We start from the raw sequence: 19,191 nt of genomic DNA on the forward strand, positions 1-19,191 counted from the left end.
TCTGTTGCAGTTTAAAGTGTTTTGGCAGATCTCTACCAGAATGGTACCTGCTCTTCTGGTTGCTGTGAGAGTATTAAATGGTAAAAGCCATCATCTGGCGCCTCTCCACACCCTGCCTGGGATCATGGGTCAACAAGAAGTCAGTGTATTTGTAATCTTGATCTGTAACACACATATATGTGTGGTAGTGTGAAGGTTTAATCCTCCCACCACATAAAGCACAGCTAAATTCAGTCGGAGAAGTAAATGAAAAAGCTGTATTTTACAAGCAGAATGAACTGCAATGAATATGTACAAATATAAAGTATTTAAAGTAAATACAAAAATATACAAGAAAGAACATAACACAGAAAAAAACCCTCCCCAGGAGAATCCCCCCCTTGGGTTCCCCCCAAAACCCCTCTCCGTCCCCCCTTTCCTGTCCAAGCTAATTGGATGAGAAAAGGAGGAAAAAAGAGAAATAGATATTAAGGGAAAATCATTGGTTCAAAGCAGTTGTTAAGAAAGCTAGTTTTCTTATCTCATAAGTTTCAGTCCAAGGTCAGTTGCATGCAGGCTGGCCAAGAACAGAAAGAAGAACTGAAGTCAGACTGTAAGTTCTTAAAGCTACATTCTACTGATCTACCAATGAAATTAGCTTAGAATTATCTTTGTTTTCCATTTTACACCTAAACATTCAGCTAGAGAATTCTGTAGCTGTCCTTTTCTTAAAGGCACAGCCTAAAACTGTCACAATATGGGCAATCAAATATACAAATTAAAAAGTTATTCATAGAGCCCCATTCATTTCCACAGAATGCTTCTGAATTTTACATGTTCTGGCACATCATTGGGAGCTAAGTGGTTTCCTATCAGACTTCCAATTTTTCAAAGCAAAGCCTCATCCTGACAGGATGCACCCAAAACAACAGAGCAATATTCACCCCTAGTGTTGTAACAACTGTTTAATATTTGAAGTACATCAGACTTCTGAATTTCATACAGGAATTAAACACGTCCTGTTTTCTGGAGATTGATAGCTTCTGATGCTACAGCACTGGAACAGACTATACAGAGTGGTTTAGTCAGACCTATTTCTTGTGTGGTAACATTTTGATTATTTTTTATTATCATGGGAGATTAAGCAGCATATTTATTTATTTCCTTTACTCAAGTGTCATCAGAGTAGCAAGATTCTAAAATAAGCAGTCAACAAAGCCAATCCTAAGTGCTTTAGGAATGGACAAAATTCAAGTTTACATTAACAGTGGTGTTGTATAGAAATGTAAGAAAATGTATGGCCGAAGTTTGCAGGACTTAACATCATTAAAGCAAATTTTTAACTGAAGGAATGTTGGATTTAAAAATAAAATAAAAATCTGGGTATACAGAGTTGTTTCTGTACCTAATTACTCCAAGGTAGCACAAGGTCTGGATGATGAGGGTCTGTGGGTTTTAGACAATACATGTAACCCCATGCTGCAATATACAGAGAAGCTAAGAAAATGACTGAAAAGCAGATTTCATGCTCTCTTTGCCTAACACCTCACCTTTGAGAAACAATGAGTCAAATCAAGCTATATGTAATTTTCTCCTGCACCTAATCCAACCTCTAGCATTCATAAAGCAGAGCAGATTATCCTGGCAGCAATAACTGCGCACCTGAAGGATGGCCAAGGGCTCAGGTCCAGCCAACATGGATTCAGGAAGGGCAGATCCTGCCTCTCCAACCTGATCTCTTTCTATGATCAGGTCACCCGCCTGGTGGATGTGGGGAGGCCTGTGGATGTGGTCTACCTAGACTTCAGCAAGGCCTTTGACACCGTCCCCCACAGCAAACTGCTGACTAAGCTGTCAGCCTGTGGATTGGACCACTACACTCTGTGCTGGGTTAGGAACTGGCTGGAGGGCCGGGCCCAGAGAGTGGTCGTGAATGGTGCCGCATCCAGCTGGAGGCCAGTCACCAGTGGTGTCCCCCAGGGATCAGTGCTGGGCCCTGTCCTCTTCAACATATTCGTTGATGATCTGGATGAAGGGGTAGAGTCAGTCATCAGCAAGTTTGCAGATGACACAAAGTTAGGGGCAGATGTTAGTCAATTAGAGGGTAGAAAGGCTCTGCAGAGGGACCTCGACCGACTGGAAAGATGGGCAGAGTCCAATGGGATGGCTTTCAACAAGTCCAAGTGCCGAGTGCTGCACTTTGGCTATGGCAATCCCATGCAGAGGTATAGGCTGGGGTCGGAGTGGCTGGAGAGCTCCCAGACAGAGAGGGACCTGGGTGTGCTGATCGACAGCCACCTGAATATGAGCCAGCAGTGTGCTCAGGTGGCCAGGAGGGCCAATAGCATTCTGGCCTGCATTAGGAATAGTGTGGCCAGCAGGAGCAGGGAGGTCATAGTGCCCCTGTACTCTGCTCTGGTTAGGCCGCACCTTGAGTACTGTGTCCAGTTCTGGGCTCCTCAGTTTAAGAAGGACATTGAGACACTTGAGCGTGTCCAGAGAAGGGCAACAAGGCTGGGGAGAGGCCTTGAACACAAGCCCTATGAGGAGAGGCTGAGGGAGCTGGGATTGTTTAGCCTGGAGAAGAGGAGGCTCAGGGGTGACCTTATTGCCCTCTACAACTACCTGAAGGGTGGTTGTAGCCAGGAGGGAGTTGGCCTCTTCTCCCAGGCAACCAGCACCAGAACAAGGGGACACAGTCTCAAGCTGCGCCAGGGGAGGTTCAGACTCGAGGTGAGGAGGAAGTTCTTCACCGAGCGAGTCATTCGGCATTGGAATGGGTTGCCCAGGGAGGTGGTTGAGTCATCGACCCTGGAGGCGTTCAAGGGGAGATTGGACGTGGCACTTGGTGCCATGGTCTAGTCATGGGGTCTGCGGTGTCAGGTTGGACTCGATGATCCTCGAGGTCCTTTCCAACCTAAGTGATACTGTGATACTGTGATACTGTGATAAAGGAATCATCCTGTCTGTTCTTGGATGGAGACAAACAGGCTTGTGAAGCAAACTGGCTGTGAAGCCCTTGCTGGTAGCACTTTCTGTTTTCCACAGCTTCTCCTCCTTGCTCTGTGGGATTACACTATGAAAAAGGTCATAGCACTGTCCCAGCTTTTTCACCTATTTAAAATTTCTTACCCTTATCAGTTCCTTCCCTGCAGTTCAGCCCATAACAAAATGGGTCTGGACCATCCATCAGGGCAGGTGGAGACAGCAATATCTACATCAGGACTCTTGCCAGATTCATAGCACCAGCGGTCTTGCTGCTGACCTGAAGGTTTAATCAGTTCATAAAGGGTGACATTACACTGAAATTCATTCATGTTCTGTCATCCTCTGCTGGAGGTTATCTTGAATGGGTTTGCTAAATAGATTAGAGAAGCCTGGAAAAGAAGGTGGCCAGGGTGCTCTGAGCATTGAGGAGTCCCTTGATGTCTTCTATCTCCTTTTTTTTTAGTTAATTTATTGTCTTTTATAAGTTAAAACAAAATAAATTCCTTCAGTAAATAAGAAATAGACATTTATGATTGATTTCTAAGAATGTTTGCTCCTGTTATCCCACACACAGAGCTGCAGTTTTGACTGCTGCCAGGTTTTTATTATATGCACATGAAAATGTAACCACACAATGATGTAGTACTTCATATATTTTACTTTGAGATTCTTTGTGTATTGTATATATTTGTAGGGCACGTTCCATAGCTTTCTGTAGGGATTTCTAGATAAAAAAGAAAGCAAAACAAAACAAATCAGCACCACCAAAAGCTATTTGCAAAACTAGAAACAAATACTATATCTCTGTTAGATCTATGAAATTATTCTCTTAGGAGCAGCTTTAACTTACTGTTCTTCGGTGTGAAGTAATCAAACTTTTGCCCTAAATTTGCACAGGTTGTTACAATGTTTTGTTGTGGTTTTGGGGTTTTGTTTGTTTGTTTTTTCTTTTGTAGGTAGTGAAGCACAACTAACTTAAGGGAGGTTGTAGACAGGCGGAGGTTGGTCTCTTCTCCCAGGCAACCAGCACCAGAACAAGAGGACACAGTCTCAGGCTGTGCCAGGGGAGGTTTAGGCTGGATGTTAGGAAGAAGTTCTACAGAGAGAGAGTGATTGCCCATTGGAATGGGCTGCCCTAGGGAAGTGGTGGAGTCACCATCATTGGAGGTGTTGAGGAGGAGACTTGATAGGGTGCTATGTTGCATGGTTTAGTTGGTTAGGTGGGTTGGATTAGTTGATAGGTTGGATGCAACGATCTTGAAGGTCTCTTCCAACCTGGTCTGGTCTGGTCTGGTCTGGTCTATTCTATTCTATTCTATTCTATTCTATTCTATTCTATTCTATTCTATTCTACTCTACTCTACTCTGTTCTATTCTATATCTAGGTGCACATATTGTCCTGAAAAGAAATATAATAAGCTCAGTTTAATCCTTTTAAGAGAGCTAAGGAAGAAATTATAGGCAACTCACTTCTAGATTAAGAAAATGTGAAAATAATTATGCTCTTGCAAGAAAGCCATTACAAACCTGATAACCTGCTATAAAAATATTCATTCATGCTGAGAGCTGATCAAGACCTTTATTCCCAGATTCAGTGCAGTACAGGATCTTCCCTGGCCAGCCTGCATTGTGACAGCACAGCATCACTATTCTGTCATTAAGAAATGTTTTGCGGCAAAGAAATAGCTTAACCAGATAAGCTACATCAACACGTTCCAGGGTTTAACATCCTCTACATTGTTTTATTTCTTTTTGCATGGCATAGTATAGCAGGAAATGGCTACCAGGACCAAGTATTAGCAACCACTTTCCCCTAAAGATGTCACTACACACAGTCTGGCATTGCAGAGGTTAAAAGCCTCTTTCCAGCAGCCAGAGGCCTCGCAGCTGCTGGCAGTTAGGCTTGTCAGCATTCCTCCCCAAATGCTCCTGCTGGCTTATCAAAATCAAGGGTAATTGCTACCAGGCAGCTCTGCTCCTGGGAGGGTGGGGATAGAAACCGAGCAGCAGCAGCAGGAGGATGGCTGAGCCGATGCTTCTGGGAGAGCTGGGTGGCTGAGCTGGCATGCTTCTCTACAAACCGCTTTTGTGGAGCAGCATGAGCTCTGCTCCACTGCCAGCAGTGGGAAGCTGGAGCTTTCTTTGGTCTTTGCTCTGGCTGGTGGCTTGAAATGGGCTGTGCTGATTTTGAATCTCTTCCAAAACACTGGTCCTTGGAGATTTTGGGGCTTCTGCTGTTGCTCCAGGAGCTGATGGAGAATTACACGGTGTTGAGCAAAGAGGGAAAGTTAAATAAAATGCAATAGTGCCTAGTGCCAACTGTAGATCAGGATGGTCTTCTTTGGTAACAAGGTTCTTGATAGTTTTATCTGATCTTTACTTTACCAGGTACTCTTTTGTGTACCTAGGATTTAACTGCAGCACGCTTACCCAGTCCTACCATGGAGTGGGATGCATTTTTAGCTCTGTTAACTAGGAAATCCAGGCTAACAAGGAACTAGAGATTGAGAGAGCAGCTGCCCTTTGTCCCTTGTGGCTCTGTCTCATGAGTAACCAAAGACAACCGAATAAAAGAGTCAGCATTGTTCAGGACTTTTCAGTGAAGTTTCTGGACTGTTGGTATGGGAAGATCATTTCCTCCTTAATGCAGAGAAGGGGCACATGCTCTCTTTGTGCTAAGAAAAACACAGCTATATCCCAAAAGCTTTAGGGGAAAATCCAGGACTTGAGTATAAAGAGTATAATAACTCCTGGGTGCCAAAGTTCAGGTGCTGAAAATCCCTTCTGAGCTATTAACTAAGCCTTGCAATACCTAAATTCTGCAAATACATCTTCTTTTTTTTGGCTTTGTTTCCTAGAGAATGGTGTACAGTTTTACCTTCAATGTGTCAAGCAGTGTTCTGTTCTGCCCACAACTGCATAGCTGCTGACCTGTTTCATACAGAGATCTAAAAAAGAAGCAGTGATTTGGTATTTCTTTGCCTGCCTCTCTGTGTGCAGGATCACTTAGGTTTGCTCTGGAAGTGCCCACTGGATCATATGTCCCATGTAAATCAAGTGGAAAGGTCTGCTTGCTTAAAATTTGTCAGTGAACTATTTGTCTTCCTGGTTGTACTTAGTATTTGGAGCTGTTAACCTAAATGGGGTAGAGAGAAGTTCACTTTTCATGCTAGTTTGAGTTAGAAGCAATCCCTCCTGAATGAGAGGCTGCAGCTCTTTCAGGTTTGGAGAGCAAACCTTCTGTCTCTGCACGAAAGCAGACTCACAGTACAGAAATGGATCCCGTTCAGAGAGAACCATGAAAAAATGGGATTCTGACCGTAGCCCAGTGCTTGCAGTGTTCTGATACTGTATCTGATCCAAATGCTTCTTTATATATTTCATTCAGAAACTCCTTCATAGATAAAAGCAGCTCACAGCAGATGCCTGTACATTTGTGTATAACCATAATTTTATGAGCCAATTTGGAAAAGAGTGGCTCAAGTAAAGAGCTTTTGGGGGATGCTCTTTCTGTCCTGCTTTCTCACTTGTTTCAGCATCTTTCTTGCCAAATCTTGGTGCATGGAGACCACTTTTGGAATCCTGAATTGGTCAAGGGCTTGAAAGGAACAGGGCTGCTTGTCCTAGTAAGTTTGCAAAAAATGCTACTTTTTAAACCAGCAGCTGCTGGGGGAAATCTAGCCAAGGCTCACAAAGGGAAAAAAGGCACACCAGTTTAGTTTGGTGTGGTTACCCTGGAAACAAGAGTCCTAGCACAGCTCCCAGGCTCAGAGGGGGAGGCAAAATTTGAAAATGATGCCATGTTATAAAGGATAAGACTCTATGATTTCTTGAGACCTGAAAACACATGGGAATGGATCCATCTTCTTATCATGTCTTGCCAAGCAGAGACAATTGCCTGTGGACCTACCGTTTATCAACCCAATGACCTATAGAGTCTGATGGTCTGAGCATCAACTCTTATCATTGATGTGGCTCTGTCCTTACAGCTTGCTCTCTCTGTGTGATGGTATCTCTGCTTACCACGCAGTGTATGTACCTTGGGATATAACTGGAGCCAGCATTCCTCAGCTTAGGGATGAACGTGCGGGGAAAGCGGCCAAAGAGTGCAAATTTGAAATGAAAACATGGAACAAGTCAGTTTTCTTTGAGACATTTTAGTCTTGGGGTTTTTATATAAATTACAAGTTAAACTTGCTGACATTTGTATGGCAGCCTTCTTTCCCTCAGTACAGTTTATGACACAGTTCACCTCTACAAATAGGCCTATAAACCTACCTCATATCAGTAAATTTTACCTCCTCAAATTTCTTAATGAAGCAATACTTCCATATTTTTCGGTGACACAACAGTGACATTTTACATGGGACTGTCTGCTTTGTCAGTAAAGTGAGCCACTACTGATGGAACAAGAGCCCTTCTGGTTCTTGCATTTATTTCTGTAAGGTAATAAGCTCGGTCTGATAGACACAGAATAATGATACAAGACGAAATTTAGGCAGAAGGGAAAAAAAAAAAAAACCTCTCTAGGTCTGATACTCCATGTGACAGGAGATTATTTTTAATGTGTTAAGTGACCCAGTAATGTGTAATTTCACACTTTTATCCATGCACTAGGGGGAATTATTCTTAGAAATGTAGCTGCTTAAAGAAAAGAGGGGGAAGGGAGCTGAGCAAATGGAGGGTTTGGTTTTTCCTCTGATGTCAACAACGAGTTCATATGTGGAAGTAAAACCCCCCATCCTCTCTCTGTGTTGCCTCTTTTTTCTTTCACATTTGTGGAAATAAATTCAGCTGCCTTCTCAATCTCCAAAGCAGGCATAAAAAGAGAGGTGTGGAACTAGCAGTGTCAGATCCACTCCTTTCCTCGTCTTCCAGAGAAGCTGAGCTAATGGGAATGGGGAGCAATTCACTGACTGCAGTTGCTATCCCATCCTCTCCTCTCTACCTCCTTTGAGCAAGAAAGAACAAGGGAGGTTTGTGTGTTTAAGAACTTGTCTTTACTGACATGCTGGCTGAAGGCACTGTGCAGAGTGCTACTCAGTGGGATGCTCTTTTCTGTATAAAATCCCAAGCCAGCTCCATAATGCTCTGAAGTGGAGTTAGTTAGTCTGGGGTGATGAGGAAGCTCAGGTCCTGCTGACGCTTGAACTGCTAATGCAAAGGGGATGCACACACAAGCTGTCACTCATCAGATGGTAATCCAGTCAGGCTAATGCCAATGAAATGATTATGTTGTTAGATCATCTTTATATAAAGTGATTGACTCAGCTGAGACAAGCTATTTTATCATTAGATTACTTAAGCCAACTTTACTTTGAGGTCTAGTTGTCTTCTAGAGGTACTTCTGCAGTCAGGTGATTTATGTATTACTCCTTCAAGCTCTACTCCCAGGTCCAGAGGGTGAAAAGTATAAATATTCCCAAACTCAGATTCTGTGCTTTGCATTGCTTTTGGATTTAACAAATGTAGATTTCTAACAGCTGAACAAAGGCTGAGAAAGTAATTCTGTTTTCAGTATTCAATGATGCTGTTTCTGGAGTAAAAACATCATGACAGGGAAAAGAAAGATTAGGGCACAGTAAGCATGGGAAAACTGTATGTAAGGATGCCAGCCTTTATGTGGGATATTTGTTTTTACAGCTGGCTCATTAAATGTAGCACCTGAACAGTATAATGGTTTACAGTGACAAGTTCCTGAATAAACAGTTGATCCTGGAGCAATATTTTCATTTCTTTTCTTTTTCTCTCCCCCCCCTTTTTTGTTTGTTTGTGTTTTCAGATAATGGCTCTGGATCAGGAGAAGGAGGTGAGTACCAAACAGCAGCTACACTTGCTTTTGGCCTTCCTTTCTTTTTTCACTATGTGTGTGTCAGTTTGATGTACATGATTGCTGTTTGACACGCATGACATGAATTGAGGAAAAATGATGAATTAACACTAAGCTTTAACACGTTGCTGTTATCTGACCATCTCAGAATAATATTTGCATAGAAATAGGTTGTAGTGTGCATCTGACCAATGTTGTTCTTTCAGATTTAACCTATGTAATTTTTGGTTTGTTGCCAGCAATATAGTGTGATGTTAAGAACCCTGTTTCACCTGTATTTGACTCCTGAAAATGTCCATTCACAATAAAGTTCTTACTTTTAATTCTTTTTTCCCCTGGCCATCGTTTGCTTACAACATCTAGTAATGACTTTATCCTTGGTCAAACATATTGCCTAAAACATGTAATGATTGCATTATGATCTCTGTCTTTTACCAAATATTTTAGGTGTTTCTCTTCAAATCTCTATATTCAAAGAGGGGGAATGTAGCACAGCTGGCACTAGTAAAAGCGTTCCTATCTTTGAACACATCTTAACATTCTTCCCAAGGATTCTAGCAAGGATGCAGATAAGAACAAAAAAACGTGAGCTATAGATGTATACAGGCACAGAAAAGACATTTTGCTTTTACTAGCAAGGATGCAGATAAGAACAAAAAACATGAGCTATAGATGTACACAGGCACAGAAAAGACATTTTGCTTTTACGCTTGGCTTAGGCTTAGGCTTCCTGAATGGGAAGTGTTGCAGTTCATACTGATGGGACTGACTTCTGAAATATCACAAATCTTGTGTAGCTACATGAAATAGTGGAAAACAGTCAATGGCATCACTCTGTAGCTAAACACAACAGTTAACTTGCCAAAAATCAGCAGCTAGCTTCCTTTTTGTTTTTTCCTTATTGAATGAAGGGGAAGAATTTCCCTTCCCTTTAATAAGACATTATCAATAAATTCCTGGGCCGTTGGCCATTCTCACCTTTGTTTCCTTTTGGAGCAGTAATTGAAGGAACAATTTTCTGCTCAAGAAGTTATCTCTTCTTATCTGCACCACTGACTTTTTTCTGAAGCTCATCTTCCAGAGGTTGCATCACGCTCTTTCCCTAGATCTACTAGCTCCTCCTTCCCCCTTCTACCCAGTGTTTTATTCCACTACAGCTGTTCTGTTTGCCTCAGTGCAGCTATACAGTTCCTGTAGGTGACAGATGACAATAATTTAGCACACATCTGACTTTTATGTTTGGAACAGTTTTAGGAATGTTTGAATACTTTGGGGGATATATGTATTCATTTTTTTCTCAGTATTTCCCAATTGGATACAAAAATCCCTGTTAAAGTCCTTTGTAAATGTCTCTGGAACTGATTGGCAGCTGACTGACAGATGTGGGGATTCTTTGGGTAATTTTATGAATAATTTGAAGAAAAGTAGGCTGGAACATGCTACATATTGTTGGTTAGGCTGCTCACTGAAAAGGTATAGGTCCATATTCATATATGTTTACTGCTTGATTTGGGGCAGGAGACTGAACCCAGGTCTGCTGTTTCCTGGTAAGAGAAGTCCAAAATGGCTCTTCATTTGTCATTTGTTGGGTTTGTTCTTACTTGAAATATTTATTGAGCTGGGAGACAAAGGGAGCAGGAGGAAGGATGCATGCTATGGAAAGGCTTTGTTAGCTGGGATGCAGGGTGCCAATGAGTTTTAATTATTTATGGAAAATGGAATTGCATTGGTAGAGGAGATTTAGGGATCCCTCCGTGCTAGCTAGTACAGTGTTTAGTGCGTTTTCTTGGGAGGTGGAATATGTAACTTCAGTTCCCTCCGGGCAGAAAGACTCAAGGTGAATACCTCTACTGCCTGGGTATTGAATAAAGAAGGGACAACATATACCCACTACCTCCTCCAGCAGTTTTGTGATGTTAGCCCTTCATTTATTTGGCTTTCTTCCAAGTGCCTCTGGGTCAACTGAAGCGTTCCTGTTTCTGTTCTTTATCAAAACAACTTGGTTTAGTTCTTAATTTTAGATGGGGGAAGAAAAAACCCTAACAACCAGCAACAAGAAATTGAAAACCACACTTGTCATTTTAACTTTTTCTCTTTTTCTCTTTTTCTTTTTTTTTCTTTTTCTTTTTCTTTTTCTTTTTCTTTTTCTTTTTCTTTTTCTTTTTCTTTTTCTTTTTCTTTTCCTTTTCCTTTTCCTTTTCCTTTTCCTTTTCCTTTTCCTTTTCCTTTTCCTTTTCCTTTTCCTTTTCCTTTTCCTTTTCCTTTTCCTTTTCCTTTTTCTTTTTCTTTTTCTTTTTCTTTTTCTTTTTCTTTTTCTTTTTCTTTTTCTTTTTCTTTTTCTTTTTCTTTTTTTTCTTTTCCTTTTTCTTTTCCTTTTTCTTTTCCTTCTTCTTTTCCTTCTTCTTTTCCTTCTTCTTTTCCTTCTTCTTTTCCTTCTTCTTTTCCTTCTTCTTTTCCTTCTTCTTTTCCTTCTTCTTTTCCTTCTTCTTTTCCTTCTTCTTTTCCTTCTTCTTTTCCTTCTTCTTTTCCTTCTTCTTTTCCTTCTTCTTTTCCTTCTTCTTTTCCTCCTTCTTCTTTTCCTTCTTCTTCTTTTCCTTCTTCTTCTTTTCCTTCTTCTTCTTTTCCTTCTTCTTCTTTTCCTTCTTCTTCTTTTCCTTCTTCTTCTTTTCCTTCTTCTTCTTTTCCTTCTTCTTCTTTTCCTTCTTCTTCTTTTCCTTCTTCTTCTTTTCCTTCTTCTTCTTTTCCTTCTTCTTCTTTTCCTTCTTCTTCTTTTCCCTCTTCTTCTTTTCCCTCTTCTTCTTTTCCTTCTTCTTTTCCCTCTTCTTCTTTTCCTTCTTCTTCTTTTCCTTCTTCGTCTTTTCCTTCTTCTTCTTTTCCTTCTTCGTCTTTTCCTTCTTCTTCTTTTCCTTCTTCTTCTTTTCCTTCTTCTTCTTTTCCTTCTTCTTCTTTTCCTTCTTCTTCTTTTCCTTCTTCTTCTTTTCCTTCTTCTTCTTTTCCTTCTTCTTCTTTTCCTTCTTCTTCTTTTCCTTCTTCTTCTTTTCCTTCTTCTTCTTTTCCTTCTTCTTCTTTTCCTTCTTCTTCTTTTCCTTCTTCTTCTTTTCCTTCTTCTTCTTTTCCTTCTTCTTCTTTTCCTTCTTCTTCTTTTCCTTCTTCTTCTTTTCCTTCTTCTTCTTTTCCTTCTTCTTCTTTTCCTTCTTCTTCTTTTCCTTCTTCTTTTCCTTCTTTTCTTTTCCTTCTTCTTCTTTTTCTTCTTTTCCTTTTCCTTTACCTTTTCCTTTACCTTTTCCTATACAGCTAGGCTATTTGTGACACATTGAATTAGAACTGTCCCTGTCCACCTTCCTCACTAAATTGGGTGTTGGCTAATCCTTCTGCTGAACACTTGGCAAGTTTTCATTGTGTTGAGTCATTTTGCAGGTCTGAAAGCAATCCTTCAAGGGATGGAGTATGCTGTTGCTTTAAATATTGAGGTCTGCTCTGGCCAAAAAGCTCTGTGATGTGTTTGTAGCTGGGATTATTTTTTGTACCATTATTCAAGTGACTGTAAAAGTGTTAGATAAAGATATTAAAAACATCAAAGACTTATTGCAAGTTAAGGCATTTTAGAGTTAAAACCAAACTTCTAAGAGAATGTTGAACCTATTGCAGATGGAGATGCATTGTTTAGAATCCAGACAAGAAACTGGGGCAGGAACCCAGTCAGAGGGTGACCTGCAGGGCAGAAGTGCTCCTGTGTACACACCACAGTCTTGCCTTCCTGGTTATTCTGGCTATTGGACTGACGGGAGGAGTTATGAGACCTTCCTGGCTTTTACTTTTGGAGTAAACTAATATAATAAGCACCCAGGCCTGGTAGTTTAACATCGTACTCTTGACTAAGAGTGCACAAATGGGAACTAAATTGCAAGAGGAGTTTCTGTGCCCTGTAGATTTAGGTGGAGCTACTGTGTGTAAATACAAGGAAGGAGCAACAGAAGTGAAAAACCACAAAGTGCGAAAGAGACCTCAGACATGCTGTCGTAGAGATTTGTGTTTTCTTCCTAGGATTTACATTTCCAGATGTTAGTCACAGAATCAGTGCTTGCTATGTTTCTTAAACACACAATTAGTGTGATTGTGTATGCGCCAGTGATGCTTGCACACATGGAATGGATGAGTGCAGCTGCTAGTATATGCTCAGGAAGCACTGCAGTTGCTGTGTAGGAGATGTACTGTTTGCTGGTAGGTTTTTAACTTTGAAGGGAAGTGCTGGGAAAGCATCTGAGCTGTGCTTTTTGGTTGTGACAGCTTGGTCTGTGACAGTCTCCACCACAGAAATTAGGTGCTTGCCTCACATGCAGCTGAGATTCGTGCTAGTGGTTCTTTCATTTTTTTCCAAGCACAGAACAAGCTCATTAATGATTCTGAAACTTGATGCAAATTTTCCCTCCTACTCCCAAACTGTATGATGTTAAATGCATTAATTTTAATGTAAAAAATGCCTCTCAAACCCAGCACATTCTGTACCCACAAAAGTCCTCTTCCTCAAAGGCTATTTCAGCCAATGTCTTGCTTTTGAAGTTATCCTGTGCCACAAAAATGCTAAAAGACATGGATCCAGGTTCTCTCCCAAATCATGTTCACTGTCACAAAGATACTGGATTTTAGGAAAAGAATTAAGAATGGGAGAAATTTTTCAGTGTGCCTGAATGAGATAAAGGAGTATAATTTTTACTGGTGACATGATTGTCTCATTGCCCTTTGACATTCTGGATAAGCGATTTCCATTTTCTATGCTCTGATGGCACAATATTCAATGAAGAGTTGTAATAAAATAGCTCATTTTGCTCATTCTGCTCATTTCAGAAGTCCAAAACTTCAATTAGCTTAATAAAAATTAGTCTTACAAAACTAAGCTGTTGCTCACTCGTGGCAATGAGCATTATGAAGACACTTAATAAGAGCAGTATGGGTTGTTAATTCAGAAATTAGAGACATTTCCAAAACCTCATTACTCTACCATTATGATTCACCTCTACAGAAAGCAATGTCAGAGAATGGAGACTCAGACATAGAAAAAAGTTGCTTAGTTGAGGTCACAGCTGAAGACAGTGGGATCTGCAATTTCCCCATGCTAAGGTATACAGTCGTGAAAGCAGCTCCTGATCCACTCTGTTTAACTAGTGATTTGTTAGAGTCTGAGGCAAAACTGGTGAAAGAGAAGTTACAGGCTCAGGCTGATGCTCATTTCTGCCAGCTGTGAATTGCAACACTCTTTGACCTGCTGGATGTACTTCCACAACTGGTAGAGCAGGGCACAAAAAATGATCCTCAGGCTGTCACATGCAGGTAAAGGTGGCAGACTTCTCTCTCTCATGAAACATATTCTTGTTTTCCAATGCAAATTTAAAACTTCTCTTTCTTGTAGAATCTGCCATGTTGAGGTAGGACTGTTCAGACGGGCTTGTAGCAACAGGCTGAGAGGCAGTGGTTTTAAGCATGAGCAGGGTATATTTAGCCTGGACATAGGGAGGAAGTCCTTTATAATGACAGCAGCAAAATAGTGGAATAGGTTGGCCAGCAATGTTGTTGAGGTCTCATCCCTAGAGACATTCAAGATCAGACTTCATGTGGCCCTGGGCAGCCCAGTTGGAGGTGTCCCTGCCCACTGCAGGGAGGTTGGTCAAGATGACCTTAGAGGGTCCATTCCAACCTGATGCAATCTGTGAATCTGTGTTGTCCCTGTAAAAAGAGAGCTCACCCGGCATACTGTGTTCAGCTATGGGGCCCTCAACACAAGAGGGTGATGGACCTGATGGAGCAAGTCCAGAGGAGGGCCACAAAAGTGGTCAGGGGGCTGAGGCACCTCTCCTACAAAGGCAGGCTGAGTGAGTTGGGATTGTTCAGCCTGGAGAAGAGAACACTCTGGGAAGACCTTATAGCAGCCTTCCAGTACCTGAAGGGGACTTACAAGGAAATTGAGGAGGGACTGTTTCATAGAATAATAGAATGGTTTGGGTTGTAAAGGACCTTAAAATTCATCTGGTTCCAAGCCCCTGACATGGGCAGGAACATCTTTCACTAGACCAGGTTGCTCAAGGCCTCATCCAAACTGGTCTTGAACACCTCCAGGAAGTGAGCATCCATGACCTCCCTGGGCAACCTGTTCCAGTGTCTCACCACCCTCACTGTAAAGAATTTTTGCCCATTATCTAGTCTAAATCTACACTCCTCAAGCTTCAATCTGTTTCCTCTCATCCTATCACTACAAGCCCTTGGAAAAAGTCCCTTCCCAGCTTTCTTGTAGGCTCCCTTCAGGTCACACTTCTTTTGATGCAGACCAGCATATGTTTGCCTTCTGGGCTGCAAGCGCACATCGATGCCACATGTTGAGTGTTTTGGCAGCTGACACTCTTATGTCCTTCTCCTCAAGACTGCTCTCAAGCCACTCCTCACCTAGCCTGTATTTGTGCCTGGGATTGCCCTGACCCAGGTGTAGGACCTTGCACTTATCCTTGGGCTTGAGCCCACTTCTCAAGGCTGTCCAAGTCCCCCTGGATGGTATCCCTTCCCTCCAGCACGTCAACTGGACCACGTAGCTTGGTGTTATATACAAACTTGCTGAAGGTGTACTCAATCCCACTGCCCATATCCTCGAGAAAGATGTTAAACAGCACTGTTCCCCGTACTGACCCTTAGGGATGCCACATGCCTCTGGTCTTCCTTTGGATATTTAGCTGTTGACTGCAACTCTCTGAGTGTGGCAATCTTGCCAGTTCTTTATCCAGTGAGTGGTCCACCCCTGAAGTCCATGCTTTTCCAATTTGGTGACCAGGATGTCATGCAGGGCAGTGTCAAAATGCTTTACTCAAGTCCAGGTAGATTACATCAGTTGCTCTTCCCTTATCCACTGATGCTGTCAGTTCATCATAAAAAGCCACCAAGTTTGTCAGGCATGATTTGCCTTTGGTGAAGCCACGTTGGTTACCAAAAATCACCTCTTCGTTTTCCATATGCCTTAGCAAAGGACATATTAATAGGGCCATGTATCACTAGGGCTTTAAACTAGAGCAGGGAAGATTTAGATCACACATTGGAAGAAGTTCTGTACTATGAGGGTGGTAGAATGCTGGAACAGTTTGCCTAGAGTGGTGGTAGAAGCCCCATCCCTGGAAACATTCAAGGTCACACCTGATGGGGCTCCTGTTGGTGATATCCCTGCTTATTGCAGGGGTGTTGGACTAGATAACCTTTAAAGGTCTCTTCCAAGCCAGCGCACTCTGTGATTTGAAGAAGTTTTTGCTCACTGCGGATGGGAAGACTGATTTGTAAAGAAAAGCATCTTGAGGATGAAGCTAATGTCTCTTTTTTTTTCGGTCAGAAGTATTGATAACGAAGATAATTTGCTTTCAGCTGGGAGTATTCCTTATTCATAAGGATTTTTCTGGTAGTACTTTCCATCTGGCATCCAGGCATAAGGCAATAGCTTTTGAAGGAGAACCTCATTTCTTCTGAACTCCCAGTTCCCATCTTTGGTAAACAAGCACTTATGAGCTGTTCTCCCCATGTCCCTCCAAGTAAAGGCCTTTGTTCCTCTTGATCCAAGGAGTCCTTACTTTCTCTCCTTGATACTGCCAGCAAATGGCAGCTTGTGTTGTTGACTTTGTGATATAGTTAAGCCTTTGGAAGGATGTGTTGAAAACCGTCAGTGTGTGTTACATACACCATCAAAGAGTTAACACATGGTAATAACTTTTCAGGCCAGCTTTTCCGAGACAAATCAGTGTCCTAGAAGAGGCAGATTCTGTGCTCTAGTAATCAGCCAGCAAGGGTAAGACTTCAAAGTGTCCTAGTATGCCCATAACATTAATTTTTTATTCTTTTTGTTCAATATTTATCTGTGTACCTAAGTAAAGTACACTTTTGATAGCAAAGAAGATGCAGTGGTAGTTAGACAGATGGCACCTAATCATGTCAGGCTTTTAATCTAAGGAAATAACATGCTTGCAATACATATAGCTAAGGCAATTATTATTAAAATAATTTGTTTTGAATTTCTAATCCCTCTGAAATTTAATAGCTAAAGTATCTTGTGATGAACGTCTAGCAGATTGCATTTAGTAATTAATAAATTGATATACAGTATGTGCTTTTTAGCAGGCTGCCATCTGTTCCTTCCCCTCACTGGGGACAACACTTATCCAGTAATTGTCACACAGTCAGGGTGGTATAAACAGACACAGTTTAGAGCCTCGAATCATTTTTTTTGTTTTAATTTGTAATAATGCTACTGATTTATTTTAATGCATTTTAATATGACTGCAGAAGCTCAGTGGTGCTTAACACCCTGCAGAGTAGGTAGCATCACCTCTTCTAGCAGATTTCTCTGGTAGTATCATAGTATCATAGTATCAGTCAGGGTTGGAAGGGACCACAAGGATCATCTAGTTCCAACCCCCCTGCCATGGGCAGGAACCCCCCTGCCACACTAGATCAGGCTGGCCAGAGCCTCGTCCAGCCTGGTCTTAAACACCTCCAGGGATGGGGCCTCAACCACCTCCCTGCACAACCCATTCCAGGGCTTCACCACTCTCATGGTGAAGAACCTCCTCCTCACATCCAGCCTGAATCTCCCCACCTCCAGCTTCATTCCATTCCCCCTAGTCCTATCACTACCTGCTATCCTGAGAAGTCCCTCCCCAGCCTTCTTGTAGGCCCCCTTCAGATACTGGAAGGCCACAATTAGGTCACCTTGGAGCCTTCTCTTCTGCAGACTGAACAGCTCCAACTCCTTCAGTCTGTCCTCACAGGAGAGGTGCTCCAGCCCTCTGATCATCCTTGTGGCCCTTCTCTGGACACCTTCCAGCATGTCCATATCCCTCTTGTAATAGGGGCTCCAGAACTGGACACAGTACTCCAGGTGGGGTCTCACCAGAGCTGAGTAGAGGGGGAGGATCACCTCCCTTGACCTGCTGGCCACACTTCTCCTCATGCAGCCCAGGATCTGATTGGCTTTCTGGGCTGCAAGTGCACATTGAGAGCTCCTGTTGAGCTTCTTGTCCACCAGCACCCCCAAGTCTCTCTCCTCTGGGCTGCTTTCCAGCCAGTCACTGCCCAGCCTGTATTTGTGCCTGGGATTGCCTCGACCCAGATGCAGGACCCTGCACTTGGTCTTGTTGAACCTCATGAGGCTGGCTTGTGCCCACCTCTCCAGCCTGTCAAGGTCCCTCTGGATGGCCTCCCTTCCCCCCAGTGTGTCTCCTGCACCACACAGCTTGGTGCCATCAGCAAACTTTCTGAGGGTGCACTCAATGCCGCTGTCCATGTCCCCCACAAAGATGTTGAACAAGCCTGGTCCCAGGACTGATCCCTGAGGAACTCCACTTGTCCCTGGCTTCCACTGGGACATGGAGCCATTGACAGCCACTCTTTGGGTGTGGCCATCAAGCCAGTTCCTTATCCATCTAGTGGTCCACCCATCAAACCCATGTGTCACCAGTTTGGAGACCAGGATGTGGTGCGGGACAGTGTCGAAGGCTTTGCTCAGGTCCAGCCTAAAAGGATTTAAGTGATGATTCCATCATGTGACTTGTCACTGAGTATCACTTTAGCTTCAAACAGCCCTTTTTGTTTCTGTTGAATCAGAGAATTGTTAGGGTTGGAAGGGACTTCAAGGATCATCTAGCTCCAATCCCACCTGCTGTGGGCAGGGACACCTCACTCTACATCAGGTTGCTCAGAGCCACATCCAGCCCAGCCTTAAAAACCTCCAGGGATGAGGCTTCGACCACCTCCCTGGGCAACCTGTTCCAGGGTCTCACCACCCTCCTGGGGAAGAACTTCTTCCTAATATCCAATCTAAATCTACCCATTTCTAGTTTTGTTCCATTTCCCCCTAGTCCTATCATTACCTGTCACCCTAAAAAGTCCCTCCCCAGCTTCCTTGTAGGTCCCTTTCATATACTGGAAGGCCGCAATAAGGTCTTCTCAGAGCCTTCTTTTCTCTGGACTGAATAGTCTCAATTCCTTCAGTCTGTCCTCATAGGAGAGGTGCTCCAGCCCTCTGATCATCCTCATGGCCCTTCTCTGGACATATTCCAGCATGTTCTGATCCTTCCTGTAATAGGGGCTCCAGAACTGGATGCAGTACTCCAGGTGGAGCCTCACCAGAGAGGACTAGAGGGGGAGAATCACCTCCCTTGACCTGCTGACTATGCTAGAGATCCTACTCTCTGTAGGTTAAATTGGCACTGGACTCAAACTTGCAAGAATTACTGTGCTTTCACCAAAGGACATCAAGGCAGAGGCAAAGGGCCTGAATGTTCCACCCTGAATGTTCACACCTTCTATTCTTCTAGGCAGGGTTTTCAAGGGAGGCTGGATGTTGCTCTGAAGGATACTGGAGCTAGGGCCAC

General features: G+C 42.8%; 1 protein-coding gene across 2 annotated transcripts in view; it reads left to right on the top strand.

The window, feature by feature from the left end:
* The window catches only part of TMEFF1 (transmembrane protein with EGF like and two follistatin like domains 1), a 149,770-nt gene that overhangs the window by 97,089 nt on the left and 33,490 nt on the right, over positions 1–19,191 (top strand). For both annotated transcript variants that reach the window (XM_068147492.1, XM_068147491.1), the window contains exon 4: positions 8,750–8,776. In XM_068147492.1, the coding sequence (XP_068003593.1) occupies positions 8,750–8,776 (27 nt within the window). The remainder of the gene's footprint in view (positions 1–8,749; positions 8,777–19,191) is intronic.

The sequence above is a fragment of the Melanerpes formicivorus genome, unplaced genomic scaffold (assembly GCF_026170545.1).
Source record: "Melanerpes formicivorus ecotype bairdi unplaced genomic scaffold, bMelFor1.0.p_v2 SCAF_15, whole genome shotgun sequence".
NCBI lineage: Eukaryota > Metazoa > Chordata > Aves > Piciformes > Picidae > Melanerpes > Melanerpes formicivorus.